Raw genomic sequence first — 24,144 nt, 5'->3', positions numbered from 1 at the left:
CCTTTGCCTAACAGTTAAATTTTCCTTATTTCCTGTAGGACTGTGAAAGACCAGGCAGGTCCTGCTTAATTATACGCTGCAACTTAAGTTCACTAGCAAAAGCAGAGTCCTGTGATATAAGTATCTACACGCTACTGAATACTGAGATACTGAAGAAGGTATGTGCTTCCTTTGTAGTTTGTCTTAAACACCAATTCAAGTATGGTTATGTGCATCAATGGACCCAAGAGCTGCATTCCTTCTGCTCTTTACTAGTGTGTTATAAAAAATCACGATGTCAAAGAAAACAGATCTATTTATCGACAGCATGTATGGAGGTGTTAATCCTAGTTCTTACCCATTACCCATGAAGGCAGAAATAAATTAAGTTCAGAAATTTATACACTGAGAAACAACAAATGAGACCCCTAATTGTATGCATGGTGTTAAGGCTAGAGACTTCTGAAAGTTGAATTGATTTCCAAAAGCTTTCATTCTGAAAAATGGAAAATTGAGTAAGTGGATGTAAACTGTGACCAACTATCTATCATTCCTTCCATGTAAACAGAGACGTGGGAGCTTTTTGTAATTTTTTTACTTCAAATGATTATTATTCAAAGAAGATACATCACAACCATATTAATGCTGAGCTTGACATTTGTGACAAGAAACAAATGTTTGCAAGTTAATTCCTGTCGTCTTTGAAGCCGCTAAATGAGACAGCAAATCTTTTAAATTTCTAGTGATTTACCGTGTTTTCCCCCGTTTTCCTATACTTACTAAAATGCTGACTGTGTAATTGTGGCAAGATGCTGTAAGATTATGAGGGTATAAGATAATCAGAGGAGAAAGCTGATAGCGTGAGCCTACTAAAATAAACCTGCCTTTGATAGCTGCTAGATTAAAAGCATTGGAGAGAGCCCTTATTAGAAAGGAAATCCTAGAGCAATTGATAGCCCTGAGCTTTTTCAGCTGAAACCAGCCAGTCTGCTAATGTCTGTTCGTATTTGAAAAGAGGAAAGATAGGCAAGGCCAGAAGTTTTAGATATTTGTTACATGCTTATAGAAGTGCTGAAATATATAATCAAGTAACTGAGTGCAAATAAAATGTGCTTCTGGGAATAGCCACGATTCATCCCATCTGCTGGGTCTTTTACAAGTTGACCATTAGCAACGCTATTTTAAAAGACATACAGTGCTTACACAAGTCTTTGGGGCAGTATCACCAATACATGCAATTTGCTACTCATCACCTACCCTCCTCAAGGTGAACAGCATACAAATGATGAACCTATGAGCTGAAACGGCAGCTTATTGGAGTGTGCTTGTTAAAATGTATTGTGTAAAATGTAGGAGAAATATATATTAATAAGTGGAGGTGTACATTGAATATTTAAGATATTTGCAGTGCACAGATTCAAATAAGTAGGAAGTTTTCATCTTGAGATATACTTAAGTTTATCCCAGGTTTCATATATCTTTTTTATGTTCACTCGAAAAACAAAGAGAAACTTTTATTGGATGGTTAATATTGAGCCTGCCTGTGTTGATTGGCGGCATTGTCTTTTGCTTTTGCAGTAAATGTGGGAAACATTAACAGGCCAAATACAAACTATGTGTTTAAAGTCCAATATACATGATTTTGTCTTAATCTGAGATAATGTGTTCTCTTTTGTCTTTCTGTTATGAGCACGAGAGATATTTTTTTCAAAGCAGGGTTTTAACCAGGACAATACTTAACTCTCAACCCAACCTCCACTAAGCATTGTCTAGACATGTGTATTATACTGGCAAATGTTTGCTGGTTTTGCTTGTGGTTTTTTTGTTGGTGGTGGTGTTGGTGTTTTTCACCCTCGAATCCAACTCTTCCTCTTTTTACTTCTCAGGATAGTTCATCGGTCATCCAGTTCGTCACAAGGGCAAGGGTGCAGGTGGACCCTGACCTCAGAGTTGTGGAGGTGCCCAATGGGAGCCCAGAAGAAAAACCAGTAAGTAAACAAACATGCAGAGAAAGGTTTCCTGATTCCAGTGGGCTGGAGTTAATCATTGAGAGCTCTACGCGAACTGGAATTTGTGGCTGGGCTTGCCCATGAGAGTGCCCAGACTTTGTCTGGCTACACGAGCAGTGCTGTGAACTGTGCTTCTGTGGTTTTGCTCTCTATGATGACCATGCCATCACAGTGAATGATGTTATGTGGCACAGGAAGATCTCTGTCGTACTAGCCAAAATTGTAATACCATTCGAATATTCATGCCAAAATTAGGCTTAGCTTACTGTTCTAGGGTTAACATCTGTTTTAATCTAATTCAGATTTTCCTTGAAAGCCTAGCAGAGACTTGAAACCCCAGCAAAGTCTTTTCAGATGTGCCAGTATGAAATATTTAGAAGTGTTAATGATATTTTGGGAGCTGTGAAAATGGGTGAGGGGGTATAAACTTTCAGAGATTCATTTAACAGTTCCGTTGTACTGAGCTGTTAGAATTAATGTATCACCTGATACTGCATTTCACGCTAATCTGCATGAGGCCAGATTGAAAATTGAAGGGGAAATATTAAAGTTCAAGGTGAATTCACTGTATAGTTTTGGCTGTAAGTAAAACTGTACAAGGCCATATTTACAATCTACTGGAGAAGGAGGAGGTGATGGCTTTGGTTTCCGACTACCAAGTCTCCTAAAACTTATGTGTGAAAATTCAACAGGGGGCCCCATCCAAATTCAGCTTTCTTTTGCCTGGTGAAATTTTGAAGTTTCATTTATTTCTCTCTCTCATGAGGATCATAGGTAATCTGGACTACTTTCAATTTCTCCTCTTGCTGTGTAGTTTTCGAGCATGATCTAGATCCCATCTCTGTTATCCTTTTATCCCAATGGCTGTCATCGCCAGCAGCACATGCAACCATTCTCTCATTGGTTCCATTTCAGTTAGTACTATTGAGGTTTGAGCAGGAGAGCATTGAGTTCAACACACTTTTGGAAGATACGGATGTCTCAAATTAAAACACTCATCTCAGAGACAATGGATTAAAAACCCTACAGGCAAAGTAATAATAATAATACCTGCATCTACTTACTACCTTCAGTCTGAAAATAGAGACACCACTGCAGCAACCATCTTCTTCACCATCACGTCTGCAACCCTAGACTTAACTTCCTATTTTATTAGACCTGTCAGAAAAATAAATTATTTTATATGACGGCACCCCATTCTCCCCCTTCTCTTTTACTTTCTTTGTCAGGTTTCTGGACCATTCTAAAGAGCATTAAAAAATAGGCTTGGCAACTCAAATGAAAAACATAGCTAGCCTTCCCAGGGAATGCGTGTTACAAGTGACCTGCAGCTCTGATTGTTGATACGTTACTTGATCTCTCTTTAGTTCTACAACTTGCACAAAGCACATCTTGCAATTTAATGTCAAAATTTCATTAATGACTGAAGTAACACCTGGCTGTGATACCCATGCCCCAATTAAAATGGAAGAAGCCAGGATCTATCTGCCAAATATTTTGATCTGCAAAGGGTTTTGGAATCTCTCAGAATGATAGGCGCAATGTAAAATGCGTGGGATTGCTATTAAATGTTCAAAATTTAGAAATGCTTTTATCCAGGAATGCAAGCTCTGCTGTATTTCAGTGTTATCTAATGCTTGGAGCAAAAAAAAAAAAAAAGAAGATTTAAAAAAGTTGTCCTTTTCCTGTTCCCAGAAAGCCTTCCATCAAGCCTTGAGTTGCAACAAATATAAAGCGCACTCTGTGCGCTGGGAAGATATATTAATCTTCAAACAAGAGCTTGGTCTGAGTTCCTGGGAAGCCCGAGCTGTAAAGGAGCGTGCTGCATGCATGACATGTTGTAGTCATGTAACATCAATTTGTAATTTCAAGTATTTTCTGATGTGAATGCCATTTGCTCTCTACTTTATGCTATTTCCATATGTGTGTTGGCTTCACCGTTGCCATATGTTTTGCATAGGGTCGTGTTCAGGGAAAAATTTAAGACATGTGGTTTGGCTCAAGGTATTCATTTTTCCCCCTTCTCTTTTCTTGTGGAATGCAGAAAGGAATAGTATTTGTTGCAAACCACAGCTATTCAGCTGGTAGTAGAGAGACAAGAGAGATAAAATGTCTTTATTCTATACTTCCCCCTTCCTTTCTAAAGCCCATCCTGTATTCGTTTTATTGACCATGGGCTGCTGTACTGAATCCATTTAGATAGCAGCTCCTTCTGAACGGTTGTGCATGGACTCCTTTCAGTCTGTTTCTGAAAGTGTTCCCTAACAATTAAAAACATTTTCTTAGACACTTTATTGTGGTACATTTTAAAAGGCCTTTTTGCTTTCTACAGATAAATGTAGACTTATTAGCCCATTGAAATGGTCCTTTAGAACCAGGTGCCCCTATTCACTGGGCACTTATACAATGTAGTGTACAATATCAAAGTTCAAACTACCTATAAAGAAGATAAAAGTAAAAGGAACACCGATATTTGTGATGCTAGTGTAAGAAGTACCAATGGTGGCAGGACTACTCATATAAATATCAGCTTTCTCAGTAATTGTAGTAGATGATTTGTAGGGGAAATGTAAAAGATTATGTAAATATCTCTAAGTTGGGTAGCAGGCTGTCTTTGAAATGAACCTATTTTTAAAGAAGATGTATTTATGCAGCTTTCAGAAATCAATTCTCTGGCTTTGAATATGGTTTTATGTGATTTGGAATTACACATTTTTTTGTCTCCAGTTACAATAGGCTGTTTGAACTCTTAGATTGGAGAAATCACATGGAACAGGTGAGCAGAGTTTGGATTTGGCTCTGTCATGACAATTGTGTTAACATGAGTGTATATTGGCTGAAACCCATGGCGTGGTATTTTCAGGAGGCATGCTTTCTTTTCTTGAACATATGGGTTTCCATGAAGGCTTGGCTCCCTTCTTCTCTGCATGTGAGGCAAAACCAACAACAAGCTCCATGAGACCACTGTGGTCAAATACCAGGTCCAAGCATTCTCATCCTATGCTTGGTGCTTGTGTGCGGGAGGAGGACCGGTCTTATGGAGCAAAAGGACTTCGCTCTGTGAGTGCCGGAGTGGAGGGAAGAATAGTCTGGATTTCACTGTGTCAAAACCAGACAAATGCCTCTCAGCCTCCCTGTCTTGAAAGTGAAGGAATCCAAAGCTGAATAGGTGAAAGGGTTCCCCAGGTAAAATGCATGCAGCTCCTGCAACAAGGTGCCCTGTAAAGATGAAGGCTACTGTATTGCTCTCTGGTGCTGTCAGCTCAGCACAAGTATGCTTCATCAAGCCTTTGAACCTTTCTGTCCTCCTGGATAGAGTTCACTGTTCTCTCATTTTCAGCCCAGTCACCCCAGGTTTAATTCAACATAGGCAAGTGGTTGCCCTATATGGATGTCTCTTTGCTCAGGATTTAGGTATTTTTTTGTTTGCGATGATAAATATATTTCAGGGAAGACAAAAACAAAAAAGAAAAACTTTTAAAAAATGAAGTTTACGGTTGTAAAGACCTTGAGAGGCCTATATTTGCATATTTATATGCAGAGAGATTTAAAGGCATATTCACATGTCAAAGCTTTAGCTGTCTGCCCCTGGCACAGAGGACTCCTGACTTTGGCCTGTTCTCCATGTCTGTGTTCAAAGGAGCAGCCTGTGGTACTAGACAGTTTTCATGACATGCCAGTCTTTTTTTAATGCACATGAGAATATCTTTTCCACTCAGCAACCCACTACCCCCTCTTGCCTTTTAGAAACACTTGGCAATTTTTAAGGTGCCTGTTTTCTCCAGTTTACCCATGAGATGGGCACAACATCCTGGCCTGGCTGGAGCCAGATGTGTGCTTCCTCCAGCAGCGTTGCAGCCCCTTTCCTGTGGGTTATTTGCTGCTTTATTGTTTTCACCATGTTACGTTTTTCATTTCATTTTATTGTTTTACCTTTCAATTTCTTTCTGTATCAATCCCTTTTTATAGATTTTTCTTTACGGTGCAGTCTGGCAGGTAGAAACATACAGTTTGGTAAAGGAACAGAATAATACGCAATAGCTGTAAAATACAGTTAATTTCCCAGGGTTAGAGACAAGGAGGTAACAAGGATACCTCAGGTTTGTATTTTTCAAGAACTACCAAGGCCTTTTTTAGTATATGAAAATAAATAAATATATAAAAAGAGATGCATATACCTATATGTACTATGTATAGGAGAATAGTGTCTTTACTACAAGTACCCCCAAATATAACAGCACTTGAATGTACAAGTCAGCCAGCAGCGCAGTGTGGTTTGAAACACCAGAAATATTCTGAGTGATAATACAGAAAAAAAATAGCATTTTTTGATCAGCCCATGCCTTCCACAGTGCTGTGGTTCATGATGCAACCGTATAAAATTCATTAGTGTGCATATGCAAAAAGAAATGAAAATATTGCAATTATGTATTTCTAACCCGATTTTGCTGAAGTATGTTTCTTGTCTTTGAGTCCCAGTGTAGCAGCATGTGCCTATTCTGCAAGGGGCTTCAGCACAGTGTGAACTTTAAGTATTTGCAAAATTCCTACTCAGTTAACTTCTTAACTTCTTGCCTACACACTTTACTGAAATAGTGTGGTTTAAAAGCACTGAAAAAACAAACAAAAAAAATTCTTTTTTTGATTTGTTCACTAGAACTATCAGAATATTGCAAGTGTTTGGCACATGTAGAAGTTGAACTGGTAGATGCCCTTGTCCATGCAGGTTCAACATTTCAGAAATCAGTGGTAGGGCACAGGTCTCTGTTATTTTACAGAAGGGCATTACATTGTGTAAACCTTATTGATGTGTGAGCTATGTACAGCTAAACGGCAAGCTACGCTGCCTCTAGGGCTTCCTTGCTCTAAGATCCTGCAAGTACAGCATGAAATGAAAAGATAAATATGAAACTAAAACTCCTCATACATCGTCAAGACAACCGTGTTTTTCACAGCCTTTCCCTGGCATTTCGTCAGAGTCTGAAAACAAGCCTGTAATCCCCTCCATATTTTATGACTGTTCTATGTGCTTTCTGAACCAGACAGCCGCCGTGCCCCGCCACCCTCTCCGGGATGCTTTCCCACCCTACCCTTATCTTCTGCATCAGTTGCTCTTATCACTTCTGTCTTGTCCATTGATCGGGCCTGTGGGAAGTGTGCTGGGCTGGAGTCTGCCTTGTGCTCTCCAATGTGTTGGCTGCCCTGGGGGGGCTGTGCTGCTGGGGTGGACAGGATTTCAAGGTTCGCTCGAGATGGGCTTTCAGGGGCTGTGCCATGGGCGCTGGGTCAAGTGGCCATTTGCGGCTGGTGCACTTCTTTTCAGTAACATCACCCTCCAGCCTTCCCCCTGGGATGACTTGCTTCCCTGGCGTCTCACGATGTACTGTACTGGCTTCTTGCTGATCCTCCTGATGTGTGATGAACACCGACTGTCTGCTCGCTCTGGTTTGGTTGGGGTTTGGCTTGAGTTTTTTATTGTTGGTTGCCTCTTCACCAAAACTCATTGCAGTGGCTGTGTATTAATGCAGGCTGATTTTGAGGGCTTGAGAGAGATAAGGATATTAACATGCACAACATCTCTGCTCCTCTCCAAACCACAAAACCTGGAATAGGGAGATTTTGTGCTTGTATGTTGACTCCAGACTGCTAGAAGAAGCTGGATAGATAAGAAGCTGTTGTTGCTCTCTACCCTTGTAGCCTGAGCTGTGACTGCACAAACTACAGCCAAGTTATTCTATCCAGTGTGCTTCAAACTTGAAATGTGGGGCTCTTGCTGTAGAGATGATGTATGATTTGATCTCTGCAGCTATTCCTGGCTCTGTCTTTTGGCAGCATGAAGAACATATAGGTCTGTTGTGCGGCAGGTTGTGTTATGTTAACATTTACTCTCTGAGTAGTGGAGAGAAGGCACAACCTCATTTTGCATCCAGGGACTGCTTGAAAGGTCTCTTCACTAAAGTTGGCAATACTTAAAAGGTTGAGAGTTTTGTTTCTTTTATAGTCAGAAAGGGAAATAACATTAGTTCCTTATCATCTAAGAAATAGTCTTCTGACTTGTGTCCACAAAATGAATGCTAACCATAGCCTTCGTGAGAAATAGACTGCCACATCAGATCATCTTTCCAAGCTGGCTCAGGAATATGAGGAAGGGACAAGATTTGTGTTTGATCTCTCTGTCTGGTATTTCCCTTACACTTATCTTGGCTATGAGGGAAACTCTTCTGCTTAGGAAACTTGCTCTGTTCAGCAAGATGTCTTTAAAAGTCTGTCAAAGGTTTCGTGCTAATGTCTGAAATGCTAAAATTATCCTTTTTCTCAAGTGAAGAACTGGTCCATGTTCAAGAGCTATTTTGAGCATTGTGATACTGGTTATGGGAATATGTTTGGATAATGCTATCTATGTATAGCTTCGTTCTTGTCCATTTGTTATATTTTCACATCTCATTGTCATCAAATGCCTGATAATATCTCATCAATAGAAAAAAAAAACAACTCGTGTGTGTAAATCAGCTGTGTTCAAATTCCTCCAAAAAAACTGTGGTCTAAATCAACATTAGCCTGTGAAGCTGAGGTGAAGGATCTTGGAGTACTTTCATATGGGAGCACGGTGACAAAGTATAGCCCTACTGACCTGCTTGCTCTCATCTGTGGCTGTAATATTTGTGGGCATTTGCTTGAGGCTGCATATGCTTCTGGAAACAGAGAAATGTTCATTAATGGGACCTGGGGAAGCTGATCTGTCCCATTTCCCACTCAAAGCAGGGCTGTTACCTGTACTGGCTCAGAATCCCCATGGCTTTATCTGAGGCTTGGAAACCTGCAAGGATGGAGAATCCAGAGCCTCTTTGGCCTCTGTTCCAGTGCTGCCATCACACCCCTGTTGCAGCCTTTTCCTGAATGCCAACCTTCACCATCTATATGGGGTTTATGGTATCAGATTCGCTTTGCTGTCTCATAAATGACGCTGTTTGAACGGTATCACTAGTGAGTGGAGGTATTTCATGGGTCTTCCATGGGCCTCTTAAAGATGAGTATCTTGGGATTGCATAATTGTATCTGACCATAACTCCCAGATTTTCACCCACTTTTAACTACCAATTTTTTGTTTTGTTTTGTTTAAAAGATTGATTTAACAAATCATGTCTACAAAAGGGTTTTGACAATTTAAATCAAAGATGATGAAAGTGGTTTGTGAAGAAGGGAGGAAAACTCACTATTTTGCCTTCCAAAACAAACCAAAACAAAGCCAGACAAAGCAAACATATTACCTATAAAAAAAATCTTTGCTGCGCCTCTGCATTTGCTGGATATTAAATTGCTAAATCTATCACAGAAATAGCCCTCACTGTAGAGAACTGGTTTTGAGTTTTCCACTGAGGAACTGGTTTTGATTGAAATAAGAGACTGGAAATTCACATAGTGTATACAAGTGGTATAATTTACTCCCATTTTCTTCTTAAGGCAGATGGTTATTGAAAGATCTTTGTAGGATGTGTTTCCCAGCCATACATGCTATACAAAAAGAGAGAAGAGAACAGCAGGAAACTGCTCTCTGCATTCCCAGAAGAGCCAATGATTGCATGCACCCTTCCCTCTTTCACACAATGTGCTTTGTGAAGCACAGCAGGGATGATTTGTATTCAATAAGGATACAGGCAAGTTGTCCCATTTTTTTGTGAAAAAGAGTCAACAAGCTCAGCACACATGACTGTTTCATGCGAAGCATCGGGGTGTTTGGTAGGGCCAGGAACATGATGAGTAAGACAAACCAAGTGAGCTGTCATGGCAATCCCTGCCAAACCAAGAGATGGAGTTTTTCATGCAAACCTTTGTGCACCTTTGGTGGCCCAGCACCAGAACAAGATCAGTGTCTGGAATGGGGTGTGAGCATTGGCAGGGTAAGAGTTATTTTGAAGTGGAAGCTGATATCCTTTGGATCCAATGCATGGCTACTCATATTACACTTGAAAGCTTTAAATCCTTTGCAAAAAAAAAAAAAAATAGATGGGAAGCATGAAATGAAGGACACATTCCATATTTGTTTGACAGATGAAATATGATCAGTGAGGCCACCATGCAATGTGTTTAATAAGATGAGTACAAGAGAAAATAATACAACTTCCAATCATAAAAAGATCTTTTTCTAATTGCTTTGTAGGTGGTCTTCGAGGCTTTGCACAATCTGGAGCCTCGTGGGTATGTTGTCGGATGGATCATTGCCATCAGTTTGCTGGTGGGAATTCTCATCTTCCTGTTGCTGGCTGTGCTCTTGTGGAAGGTAAGGTAACAGATGCAACATAAACATGGAGGCTGGTCCCAGGAAAAAAAAAAAAAAGCTTAAATTTATCCTTGCATTTAACATCCATTTGCTTTAAGAACTAAATAATTGTTCACTCCATTACAGAAACCATTGGCCAGCAAAAATATTTTCATATCCAGGCTTTTGTGAGGGACAGGGAAAGAGTCATGATGTAGAGAAAAAGTGGAAAAGTGGAATTTTTTTTTTTTAGGACCTGGTTATTAAAAGTTGAAACCTCTGATACCATTTCAAGACAAAGGAGGATCCCTCTTAGAAACCTGCTATTATCTCAGACTGCAATAGCTGGTACATTTCTATGGTTTTCTGATGACTGAGGTTCACTGATTTCAAACAGGGTTTCCTGAAAATCAGGTCAATGTGGCTTTGATCAGCTAAAAGACTGGGTGCATGCCTAGCAAAAAACAGCCAGTAGCTACTGTTTTCAAGAAGTAAAATGCCTGGAGGAGTATCCAGCAATAAATTCTTCAGATCCCTCAAAGAAAGTTCCAGACGAGTAAAATGCATTACCAGAGCAAGAAGCACTAGGACCTGTTAAAAGCCAGCCTTCGCACCATCTCTGATAAGATGCAATTTTTGTACCCAGGCACTGTTACATGGTAAAACCAGGCTGATGCAAACACTTAGCAGCAGCCATCTGGTCCGGTAAATACGAAGGATAAGGAGCTTCAAGTGTTTTCATTCCTCAGTTCCCTGTTACCAATCCATAAATTTAAAAGGCCATGGTCAAGGTCAGGGACTGTCTTTGAGAGAACTAAATTTCAAATGCACACATGGGAACAAGTCCAACCTTATTTTGCTTCCCGTGGCGGAGGTCCAGCAGCCTGATTCGCACTGTTTAGCAGCATGTGCGCTGCAGGCTCTGCTCGCTGGCTGCGCCGGGACTGGAGGTCGCAGACCTGATGTGGTGCGAAAGGACATATCACTGCAGGTCGCGAGGCTGTAACACGAATGTACAAACCTGGGCCAAAATCTGGCCATGCAATTCTTATATATGTTATACAGATGTGTGTATAGCTGTGTTATAGATTATACATCTACTTCATAGATGATATAAATTTTATATGGGTTATAGATTTAAAGTATTTTTTTCATAGTCAGCTTTGAAGACTTTTAAGCATATATTGGCCAGGTCAAAATTTACTGCGCTTTCTGTTTGGAAAACAATGTTTGGCCACCGTCGAGAATATCTCGTAACTCCTGTTTTTCTGGCATGTAGGAAATGCTTTCTGTGGCAAAAGAGTAAAAAATAAAAATAAAATTAAAAAAATTTAAAAAACAAATCTGTGCAATTAAGATGGCAGAATAACCATGAGAATGGAAAAATGTGAGACAGGAAGAGGCCCAGGGTTTGTGTCCCAATGACACACGGTTTTGAAAAATGAGTTACTGCTGCTGATACCTATATGACTGATTTTATACAGCTCGTTTCCTGAAGGTAAAAAGGTATTAGATGAACTGTTTGAAAATGTGCAAGATAAGAAGAACAGCACCTTTCACTGTGAGTCTCCATGAGAATCTGACACAAGTTCCATTCTTGGTCTCTACTAGAATTAATACAGTCCTTTGCTTCCTCGCTTAATCTCGACACTTGAGCTCTTTTAAGCGATCATTCAAATGCACATGAAGAAGCTGCCATTTTGTTGAATGAAAGCATTGAGGGAAATTTGGAGTGAGAGCAACAAATAATTATAACTACCACCAGGCTTCCTGCATGCAGATGTTAAAGTGATGAGGCAAAAGCAAAGTGAGATGCCTTGCTCAGAGTCCTCTGGCAGAAATGGTAGTAAAAGCCAGGCTTTGTCAGCTGCACTCCTGTGATTTATCCACAGAGTTGTGCGATTACTAAAGGAACCAATAACTTAAGGTTTTGTTTTAGAGAAAAGTGTTTAAAAGCTGCTAGTATCAGCCAGTATTTTTATTTAAGTCTTAGTCTGGAACATAAATATACATAAGTAATACTTTGCACTCACTAGTTGCTATATTTATTAAAGTTACTGGCAATATTAAACTTGTCTGAGATGAAACTGACATGGGAAAGTTGCAGTCCTACAGAAGAATCTTAATTGTCTGATTGTAAATATTTGTTAGATAAAATTGGCCAAGTATATCCTACAATCATTCCTAAATTTTGTGTGTGAAGTAAAAAAAACCCTCAAACTTTATATTAGAAGTATTTTAGTCTTTAACTGTGGAATGAAAGACCATATTTGAAATTGATGGAGTTTGAGGCATCTTAGAACCACTAGTGAGAACTAGAAATGACCCAAATTTTAGAACTAGACTATAAACTAAACTATGTTTTTCTTAAGAAATTAATTAGACCTAAACTGTGGTCCTGGAAGGCAGCTGTTTACACAAAACAGAGCAGGAGTAAACTCATTATAAGGGAACTGAGCGTTGGCAGCAGCACAAGGCTTTGCTGGCAGATACAGTGCTTCAGCCCGATGTGGCAGGTACGCTCTCATACGCTCTCACTGCATGCACGACTGTTCCTTGAGAACACAATGGACAAATCCTCAAGCGTGCTGATATTTTGCAAATGGACTAAGCAGCTCCTTAAAGCCGCAGAAAAATATTAGAAGACATGTAAATATTCCACATGGCACACTGCTAGAATTAAGGGCGTTAGCAGGAGCAAGATCTCAGGGACATTCCAGCTTAAAATCCTATTTTGAATCAGAGTAAGGTTACTATGCATACAATGAGATGAAGATGGTAATTATTTAATTATTTGTAGATCTAAAATTGTACAGTTTAGGGGGTCCATGTCAATGGAAGTGATGTTAAATGCCTGGTTGTTTCACTTCAGATAAAAGCTTATTTATTCATGTGTGAGACCATAACCATGTTTCTAGACACATAACAAGCTTTTTAGTGTGAGCTTGATCAGCTTTTGACTGACTTTGCTTCTCTGTTTATTTTAGTATTTCATGTAGACACTGTGTTTCCTCTGGTTTAAGTGCATACAGATTCAGAGGAGGTGGACAGCTTTTCCCCGACTTCCACGAGATGCTGTGCATAAGGCACGCTGCCAGAAGTTGCTCATTTTGTTGGATAGTCCAGTTTTACCCTGACGCTTGTTCATGCACTCCAGATGCCTTTGTGCTCCCACTCTTGCCGGCTCCTCTGTAGCGCAGCTCGTTCTGCCGACTGGCTCCTCGCCTCTGCTCTCCCATATGCAAAAGGAGCAGGAGGGGCTCTCATGCTGTCGCCCACAGCAATACATCTTGCCCTGTACTGCGGAGGTTGGCCTGCACTTCTTTGGTGGCCTCCACATGTTTGTGGAGAGCGGAGCAGGGGAGGAGGTCGCTTTGCTTCAGGCCAACTATCCACTTGGTAGGCAAGCCCATGATTTCACAAGCACTGGCAACAGTTCAGGAGGGGAAGGCGGTCATGGCTGGGTTATTTTGGGGAGTGCTGTCCCGCGCATCCTTCCCTCAGCTGTCAGGGCTGCAGCCATGCACAGGGCCAAGGTCCCCTTTGGGCATAGTGGATTTATGCACGCATAAAACAGGGGAGAATTGGCATACACCACGCAAATGAAAAACTGAAGCGTAATGTATTATAGCAATATATATTCTATTAATAATAGTAGTGATTTACAGTGCTGAGGACTGAAGTTTCTACATTTGAACTGGCTTGAGTTATGGAGTGAATTATTCAATCCCATATAGTTTTAGATAAAGCACACAGAAAAAAAAAAAGGTTTGTGCCCAGAGGGTGTAAAGGAGGGGGATGTGTGAGTACCACACTGGACACTTGGGCAGCTGAGTGATCTGTAGAGCTAGCTGTGGAAGTGATTTGCACAACAAAAAATTTGTATTCATTGCAGTATGCTGATTTTGATTATTTGTGGCTTGTTTAACACAGGAGCTGAACTGATATCTAAACTTCTTTATCTAGACTTTAAGCTTCTTTCTGAACTGAGCCTGTCCCTGAGGTATCCGAGCTCTGACTTGTCTAAAATGAGGTTTCTAGCACTGTTTTATAGCTTGTGGATTCCTGGGGCAAAGAATTGATCTCTTGAGTGTCTTTATGTGATGACCCTCTTCTGCTTCATGTGCTGGATTTTTGACAGAATTGCAGAGAGGAGAATGACAAGCAGAATAGCACCCATGTATATTGGTTTTTGATTAGCCAGAGGGTTCTTGCTCTTCAGTATGTGCTAGACAGAACACTTTTGCCCTTTGTCTTTAAAATGAGAGTTTGAAGACTATTTTTTAGTTTTCAGGAGAAATATTCTGAAGACATTTCTGTCTACTGAGCTGAGTTAGTGCATGCTTTGAGCTGGCTTTTACCAACAGCGAGTCTGAATCCTACCGAGTGCTGGACTTGAAAAATCCTCATTTAAGCAGAGGCTGTATGTGTGGATGCAGCTGTTTGCTAGCACTGCTTTAAGGGACACACTTTGAACTATAAAGCTTGCTTTATGAAGTATGAAGGTCTTTAAAAAAAGCCAGACGAACCCAAGCAGGTTTTTCAAAGGTGCGTGTGGGCTTCTTGCTTGGAGAAGCCTGATGACTTTTTTCTGTGACTGTACAAGTGTCTTTCAAAGAACACTTTTATTCCTCTACGTGCAGTAGTTGCCATTGCCTCACATATTGTCTCAGCATTCAGAAAACATCTGAAGCTAACCAAGGCTAAAGCTAACTCGAAATTCACCTATGTAGCAAAACCCACTCTTTTTTCCTTTTTGGAAGGAGACACTTTCCCTTACTTAGGGCCTCAAACATTAAGTCTTCTTACAATGGGCCAAAACATACAGCAGAGGAAAAAAACAATCTCTGCACTTATTCTTTGCCAGTGGTTGCTCTGTATCCTGTATTAAAAGCCCAAAAACCATTTTCTTTGCCTATTTTTCAATGAAAAAAGTCTCCCAGGTGGGTGTAACCTAGCCATTATCACAGCTATATAGCTACAAATGTAGGTTTTGGAGGTGGGGAACAAGAAACCTGTTGAAACTGAGTGGTGTTTCACATCTTTGATGAAAGTTCCTGTGCCTATGCAGAGTTCACATGCTTCTTCCTTTCTCTACATATAATTCCAAGAATAAACCATTATTTATTATGGTGATGCTTTAAAATTAAGAATCATAATTGATATTAAGATAAACAAGGCAGTTGGCTCAACTTGCTGTGAGAGCACTTACCTGGGGCTAGTGATGGGAAGGGTGGACTTCACAGATTACAAAGGTCTTCCCTGTGGAGATGTAGACAGATGCACCAGCTGTCTCAGAACTCGTAAAGGGAAATACTTCTCCATTTTCTTTCTTTTTGTTTTCTTCTCCACCATCTCTCCTCAGTTCAAAATCGTATCAACAACAGTAGTTTCTCACGCTTTCTTCCAAGTTCCTGCTAAGCTTTGTCCTCTCGTTTTTTGGCTAGTATCACTTATAAAATTACGATCCCTACATACAGGAACTACGTAGCCCATACCTGTCCTGTCTGTCCATCAAAATTGCAAATACTATAACTTCAGTTGTGTTCTCTGAAATTGCTCTTTCTGTAGTCCTCAAATCATTGCATTCTTGAGAGGTTTTTTTCTGATAAACTTTGCATTTTGTTGCTTTTGTTACCCGTTTATCTAGTTGCTTCAAATAAGTTGTTACTTGCTATCTCTTATGTAGGCTTCTTGGGGATACTACTTGACACAGATTCTAGACTTGGTAGGCCTAGAACTGGGCTTTTTCAGTATTATCCTGTTATAAATAATAAAAATGCAGTCAGGTGATAATTTGTTTCTGTGATTCAAAACCAAACCCGTATTATCTCCCGAGTATGGGTGGATCTTCATTATGTATAGCACCTAGGAAACCTTGAGCAAACAGGTCAGTAGATGTGCTTGGTTGTATAATGTCATTTTCACCAGGCAGAAGGTAGGTGGACCGTTTGAAGTCTATTTCTGTTCTTAAAGAACAGACAAAACTGTGTTTTATTACGTTTCCTTTTCTTGGACCAAAGTGAGCATCTCAAAATGTTCGTAGACCCTTGGCTTCCCCAGACAGAAAGGGTTTGTATTCAGGCAACAGGGGCTCAAATGTTGGGTTTTCTATAGTAGATTATTTAGGTGATTTGCTGTACTTTTTGAATTCTGACTAGATGTTAGAGGAAGATTGTGTTTGCACATCTTTTATTTGTCCTTACACAAGCAGACAGTTAATGCTGCTGTTGTAGCCAAAGCACTGCCTTCCCCAGTGAGTTTGCTGGCTACCACGTAATATTTGTTCACCACCCTCAAGAGGAAGGTTGGCAGCATTTCGGTGGTGGTGTGTGTCCAGTACTTGTGAGATGCCTTTGTTATCTTTCCGGATAAAATGAGCTATGTAAATGTACAACAATAACGTTGTGGCTGAGTGTTCTCTCTGGTCTCAGTGTCCTCCAAACAGGAGCTGTGTCTGCCAGGGCACTTTGAGAACATCACAGGCATTGCAGCTTTTTTCTCCATGTGAACAAATGGGACCCACTGGCAAGAGAGAAGTCGGGTTGTGATTCAGATTTTCTTTCTGAAAAGAAGACAGATAGCATTTTCAGGAGCCCAAACCAGAAAAAGAACATGTGTGTAGACTGAAAAATTGCAAATAAGTACCTAAGGTTCCAAGGTTCCCCACTGCTGGAACACAACATGTGTATTTGTTGGAAGTTGTTACCATCCCTCAGACCCAAATGCCAAGAACAGAGAAAATGTGACTTGCATAGTCTGAATTCTCTCTTTAAGCTTGGTGTCATAGTGGGAAATTCTGTGTTGTGACTTAAACCAGCCATAGCCATTTCCTACTAGTTCAGCTAAACCCATGAAAGTAATTTATTCTGATAATTATGGACACAGCACAACTTTCATGCAAATATTTTTGGCAGGTCAAATGTATCAAAATGCAATTGTAAAGCTACTTTTTATTAATTCCAGAAATAGTCTTTAATGTTTAGTCTCTGTTTTTCATACAAAGTCAGAAATATTTCAGTAGTTTTTCTTTTTTTCTTTAGGGAGGAAATGAAAAATATAGATTGAGATATGTCTTAAATTAATTGCACTTGCAGGAATAATATATCTAATTATTGTCCTATTCCCTGCTGAGATTTAAGAAATCAGTATATAGTAATTTGTCCAGACATATCTGCAGTAGACATTGTTTTCTTTCTAATCTTTGAGACTGATAATCAGAGATGAACTTTGGATGATGGCTGTGTTCGTTCTATGACTTTTTAAGAAATATACTACTTTGTAAAATTTTGCAACAGGAAAAAAATCTTTAAACTATTTGAAAGTGTTTATAAGTTTTAATGTTGGCGAAGTGTACTGGTAACATCTGTTGTGCAAGTTACTGTACGCAGTCACCATCCTGCAAGAAGTTCATGCTTTCATTAAACTCAAGTTACCAGAACTCAGCACTGAAAGATCTTTAAAAGTCCATTAACTGGAGTTATCTTTGTTTCTGAAGTACTGCAAGTGCAAAGTCCTTAACAAGATACATTATGTATGCACAAATGAAACAAACACTAGGTGAATTAGTCTGTCGGAGGCAAACTAGATCTTATCTACAAGGTAAAGATAATTCAAGGGTAAGACATGAGAACCACCAGCTTTATTCACTGCATTAGCAAGTAGGTCTGTTGAAGCCAACTGAACAACTCCTGGGAGAAAAGTTGCATGAGAAGCGGTTAGAGGAACAAGTTATTGATGACTGGGCTTCATGTTTAGACTGGGGCGACACTCCAGCATCAGTGACAACAGCAAGGCATGTTATATTAAAGAAACTAAAGTAGTAAATTAAATTGTCTGTACCGGTGTCCATCTCTGTGTGCAATTATGTCTTTCACACACCTAAATGTATCTTTTCCGTGCATGCCGCTAGTCTGAATTGTGTATCGACTTTAAGGTACCTTAGTGACTGTTTTTTGAAAATTTGGCCTTTGAGATAGACATAAAGCATTTCGTTACATTAATAGTTTATTTACTGACCACTTGAGCTAAGTTTATAAATTGACTGTTCTTGGGAGGGGGAAAAAAAAGGCACTTAAAGTTTTTCTTCTTATTTCAACATTACAAAGTAACAGCCTGATAAAATGTGTGTTTAAAAACAATATTTGTTTTACTACTACAGCATGTGCAATAAATTTCCTTCTAAAATCTGTGGACTACAGATCTTCACCCTAGGTACCAACAGTAATATCTTAAGTCACTCAAATGCAATTTTGTGTACGTTGCTAATTCTTTTCTGCCATAGCAATGTCTATCTGTTGCAATACATTGGGATCAGATACTCATGCAAGGTATGAAATTGTTCCGTAGTAGCCAAACAAAGTGTTTGTAGAGGAGAACTTATCTTTGAGCAAGCTGTCGAACTCTTTGCCTCAGTTCCCCAGCCACATGAGTATATATAGCATTGTGTATATACACTAAGTATACATTTTATGTGCATACATACACACACCCACCCCAGGCATTTGTTGAATGGTGATGTTTGAAGCATATGTATTTATTTTCTTGTACGTGTTTCACTGAGCAAAGGAGGACCTACGTTACAGGAAGGTTAAGGGATTTGCCTCTCAAATGTCAATGGAAGACTGAATAGTGAAAGCCAGACCACTGGAGTCCTTGGGAGCTTACCTTAGCCATATTATCGTCCTTCCTCCTAAATATACATTTTCTCCTTTAACTACAGGCAAGACACGTGGCTGCTTTCCAAACATGCCTTTTCCTCACAGGGGGGCCCAGGCGGTGGCAGTTTGCCAATCCGCTATGGAAAAAAATGATACACAATATCTGTTTGTGACCCCTCTGTACTGTGGCAAGGGCCCTTTAATTGGGAGGAAGGAAACGGTGCATCCTCTTAGAGCTGGTGGCTTGCCAGAATTATCCAGGGCCACATGAACCCAAGTGCAAAGCATTTTTTCCTGCCTTCTTGGCAGTAGTAAAATGAGATGCACTTAATAATCAGTGATTGATCTGCATGGGGAAAAACTCTGTACTTCCCATCTCAGCAACTCTGCTTTGCAGAGATTGGAGGTGTTGCTGATTAGCCAGCTGATGGCATCTTGCTCTGGGTGAGGTTCCTGGCCCCGCTTTGAACCATGTTTAGCTGCATGGTTTTTATCTGTGGTACTGTTTATGAGAAGGGGAAGTGCCCAAGGGCATGTACTCAAAAAAGGTGAGGAGAAGATTACTGAAGGGCCACAAGATGAATGACTTGGGAGTTCTGCCTAGATTAGAGAGATGTGGCTGTAAAAGATTCAGGATCTGAGTGAAAACTGTTCATCGAGTATAGCTGGATAGTGCTTAGCAGTGGATGAAAATGCTGTATAATATAGGAAAGACAGCTTCTGATTAAGGTACTGAACTGTCTTGTCAAAGCCTAGTTCTATGGGAGATTTCTTCAGTGGTTCTTAAATTTCATTTTATTTCTTAGTTATGCTTATGTCACTACTTTTCTCTCTTTTCTTTTTAACTGTTGGTTTGTACTGTAACCTCCACTAGAAGACGTTTATTAGCAGAGCTATACTGATAAAAATCAACACTTTTTCTGTGCAGCTTAGTACCTCAGTATACATGAGAAAATTAAAAATTGTACAAAAAGTTGCAGAACTCCCTGATATAGTTCTGAATTCTGTTTGAACATTGTCGTTCACAAACCTATATTAGTAGCTCAGTTATATTCTCAGAACACTAGTGCAAATCAAGACATAATGATTTATTTTTACAGTGGTCAGCAACCGTTCTTATAAATTTTTTCTTTTTTCTTAATAGATTATGTTAATGGGGAGAAGACTTAAGAAAATACAAAACATAACCATTCTTCTACAATCCACGTTTCAAACTATTTTATTTCATTGGGAGAGTAAGCCCCACTGGACATTGTAAGAGTGCTCTAGACATTTATTCAACAGTGACTGTAGCCAAGGTAGTGATATTGCTTGCCCTCTGATCGGCTTTGTTTTTTCCCAACTGTAGGTTAAATTTTATTTTGCAGTATCGTCACTCTTCAAACATGCTTATAATTGGCACCCTAGAGAGAGAGCCACAGGATGGTACTGCAGGAAATGTTGGCTAAATGTTTGTACTTTCAGAGTTTAGAAAAATATAAAGTCCAGTAATTCTGTGATCAGCCTTTGGATGTGCAGAAAATAGCAACAGGAAAAAAAAAGGCAATAATTTATTGTGATGTTAATTCAACACTTTGAAATCACTTTGAAGTTTTCAGTTTGTGTGAGTACTTGAAGAATGCAACTTGATGCAACTGTTGTTAGATACGACTTATCCGTGATTTTTTAAGGGATTTAAACCTGGCATGACAGCTAAAGGGAGTTGTGTGTACTATTGAGAGAGATTTTAAATGCATAAGACTGAGTAGAGGACTTGACAGTGCTGTTGCATGGCAATAAATAACTTCACAAAAACAGGTGTAATTCCCCTGCTGACAAGTAACACAGATTTTTCTATTGCTTTATTGTTCGATGGAACATGCTTTCTGCTCAGCATATACTGTAGATGGCAGTAAGGTTATGCTAGAAAAGGGTACATGGGCTGGAATAACTAAATTAAAGGATGTGTGTAAAACCTATGGATAGTTTCAGGTTTTGAATCTAAGCCACCTATTTATAGCAGCTCCAATACTTACTTGAAGCACCTCCAGAAAGGACTGGTTATTGTTTGTCAGTTCTGGTAAAGACCAGGCCAGCTTTTTCTTTCCATTTTGTTTGGATCTCCCTGAATTTGTTTGGATTTGTTTAAAAGCAAGTAGATATCTTTGCAGTTTATCACGGCAGATGTGAAACATGACAGTTCGTGGATTTACAGACAATTCAGACGCTCTCTTCTTTCCCTGGGAAGTGAATCCATTGTGAGTGACACTGCTAGCCCCAGGATTTCGGGTCTACCCCTATGTTCCCAAAGTGTTCAATGGCCCACTTTCTCCTCTGTGTTTGTACACTGAAGAAACGAAGTAGGACATGGTACCCCGGTGTAGCAGTTGCCCTCTGGTGAGGTCTGCCAGGGTTAAGAGTAAAGCACAGTGCGTGCTGAGCAGTGTCCCGCTCCCAAGACCTTTCTTTCCGCTGCACTGACCCGAAAGGCCCATAACTCAATAGGGCCTCCTCTACCTTCCCAAATAATTTCCACTCAACTCTGAAATGCTGACCACAGTTCGCTTTTCTCATTTCCTGCCTTGTCTTTGGTGGCTGATATCTCTTCTTCTACTATAACCCTTCAGCTTCCCATGATACTCTCGCCTTGGCTCCTTTAAATATGTTCTATAGCTCTTATTCTTGTGAGTGGCTTCCCCAGGCAGAGATTTACTCGTCAAAATATTGTCCTCAGTCCTTTCCTTGGATATGGTGGTGTGAACTCACAGATTGCGTGATGGGGTCATGGCTCTGGACTTGGGTATTCCTTTTCCATGTATGTACATCTGTATTTGTACACACATACACACTTATGTCTGTATATATGGAAAACAAAGTCTGGGAGGATTGAACAACATTAGAGGCTCGTTGCGTATGAAACGTGGGTTGGAGACAATTGGCACGCTGTAGATACCCATTCCACAAATGAGATCACAGCGTTACTCGTGTTAAAGCTGAGGATCTCTCCTCCTCTCCCTGCTTCAAACCCAGGACTGAGTCTCAGCAGTGCAGTTCTCACTGCTTTCTCTGAGTTCTCTTACGGGCTTTGCATTAGACACAGAAAAGAGATCTTCTGATGTCACTTCTGCCCCAGTGACAAAAGAGCCAGTGTATACCCAGCCCCATATTGCGTCAATTCTCCTGCTTTGGTCCAAGAGTCCTCCTCTTTGCTACCCCTGTATCTCCTCACTGGATTTTAAATTCCCTCATTCTCTCCAGCTTGCCACAGGCACTTATAAGCCCTCACCATTTGGGTAAATATTGCTGTCATTTTTAGTTAAATCAGTTTATTGTAAGGAGATGTATATGTGGGTTGTGTGGGCTCTTGTGAGACAATGGTTATGTTGTGATTTCTTCATGGCCGTTACTAAAAAAAAAAGCCCTTTCTGGTGGTGACAGGGACTCTCACATTAAGTGGAAATATGTGGTGTTAACACTAAGGAACAGAATCCCATAACAAAGTACATCCTTGCCTCTCAGGGATGGGAAACATATCTAATTTCTGACCACTAATTTAAACAATGTAAAACCAAAAATCCTGAAAGTCCAGATTCTCTTTTTGCTTGCAATTAAATTAAGTCCTCTACATAATTTTAGATTATCCAGATCATTTACAGCAAGTAAACATATATAGCTTTGTAGTGGAGTCACCTCTAAATGTAGGATTTCATGCTTCATTAATATTTATTAAGGTCTTCAGCTCACTTTTTTTACCCTACTAGAAAGTTGTACAAAAGCATTCTGTATCCAGTAACAAAACAGTAAAATACCGAAACTATCATAACCAACTTTTAAAAATAATTCCTGAAGCAGATGTTCACAAACAGACAATTTTTATTAAAATAACAGTGGGAAGGAGTTTGCTTTTGTTTGTTTGGCCCTCGAGGAAATTAAAAAGCCTTTCTATTATTTTGATTATAACTTCTAGAGAGGATTTTATTGAACCAAGGATGTGCTTGCATGAAGGATGGAAACCTTAAGGGTTTAAAACCTGTTTTTAAAAGCTACAGATTGAACTTCTCTTGTTAATCTTAGGAAACGTAGTCCTGTGGCAGTTTTATTTTCTAATGTGCAGACCATGTAGGTCTCGATAATACTCGATAATACAAAAATGGCACCCACTTCTTCAATACATCTGCTCCCTGAGCATATGTAAGGAGTATCTGCAGATTCCTGTGACTAAAATAAGTACGTAAGATTAATCCTACTGGGGCAGAACAACACAGAAGTAGTAGGTTCTTACACTTTTTTTCCCCCCATTATCAATAAAATAATTCACCTCTGGGTTAGACTGTGAAAATCTATAGAAACATTTGCTATTGGCTTCAAGTCTTCATTGAGCCAAAGTATGTTGGCATCAACAGTGAAATTTCACTGGGATTTTTATGATGGTGCTATCTTGAGGATGTCTTCTCAAAATACATCCTTTGCATTGGTATAGCTTGTAGGTACAAGTAGAAAAATTACTAGTAATGATATTTTTCTACTAAAGAACAAACTTGATCTGACTTCTAGAGCAAGTTTGAAGAACAGGGAACCAGATAAGTTCTTTAATTCTCTTTTTCTGAATCCTCGCATATACTATTCTGAAAGATGCTGGGAGGCAAGGGAGACATGGCCCTCCAAAATTCAACAGGGTCCCTTTTGTGAGGTGTTTTTTTCAGAACAGAACCACCATTGTCCATGCATTTGCCTGTATTGAGCAGCATATAAAGCTTCGCTTATGATAGATGGGAGACTATGTCCATAGTCTATGCAGAAGACTAGGAACAAATTACTTCTAAGGTCTAATTCTGGTTATTCATGAGGGCCTCCCTAAGGTTGTGGGACCTCTGTAAAATTGCAATCGTAGGTTTTTGTTTGAATTTGTAGATATTTGTGCCTATTGTGTATTTACAAAATGATTGCAGGTGTGCATGTAACGTGCATCTATGCACTCAGCAGTTTCTAGATCAATAGCATGCCCCAGGGCTGCGGTCCACAGATATCCAAAAAAGGGGCTTGTTACACCACGCTGCAGCTCCTGTGTCCTTTGCAAGAAGCCAAGCAGCAAAGGTAAGGGGTGAGAGGGTGGCGTGTGTCCAGTCTCATGTTGCCATGAATTCAGGGTGTAGTTGGGGCACTGGCGAGGACCTGGGCTTTAGGAAGCTCTGCTGGAGAAGCACGCTCAGTAGTTTGAATGAGTTCCCTTTCAGACTCCTGTGAGTTAAAACATACTTGA

The 24,144-nt window shown here is 39.9% G+C and overlaps 1 protein-coding gene across 2 annotated transcripts in view; it reads left to right on the top strand.

The window, feature by feature from the left end:
- ITGA9 (integrin subunit alpha 9) overlaps positions 1–24,144 on the top strand; it is a 226,059-nt gene that overhangs the window by 197,974 nt on the left and 3,941 nt on the right. Inside the window, exons 25-28 of one of the 2 annotated variants that reach the window (XM_065629503.1) lie at positions 39–158; positions 1,866–1,967; positions 4,716–4,764; positions 10,147–10,225. In XM_065629503.1, coding sequence (XP_065485575.1) covers positions 39–158; positions 1,866–1,967; positions 4,716–4,724 — 231 coding nt within the window. In that variant the 3' untranslated portion in view covers positions 4,725–4,764; positions 10,147–10,225. Of the gene's footprint in view, positions 1–38; positions 159–1,865; positions 1,968–4,715; positions 4,765–10,146; positions 10,267–24,144 lie in introns of those variants that run through there. The other variant, XM_065629502.1, reaches the window with a different exon arrangement.

This window comes from Caloenas nicobarica, chromosome 2, assembly GCF_036013445.1.
Source record: "Caloenas nicobarica isolate bCalNic1 chromosome 2, bCalNic1.hap1, whole genome shotgun sequence".
In the NCBI taxonomy this organism is placed as follows: domain Eukaryota; kingdom Metazoa; phylum Chordata; class Aves; order Columbiformes; family Columbidae; genus Caloenas; species Caloenas nicobarica.
Note: the sequence above shows the minus strand (reverse complement) of the source record. Positions and strands in the feature narration are given on the sequence as shown.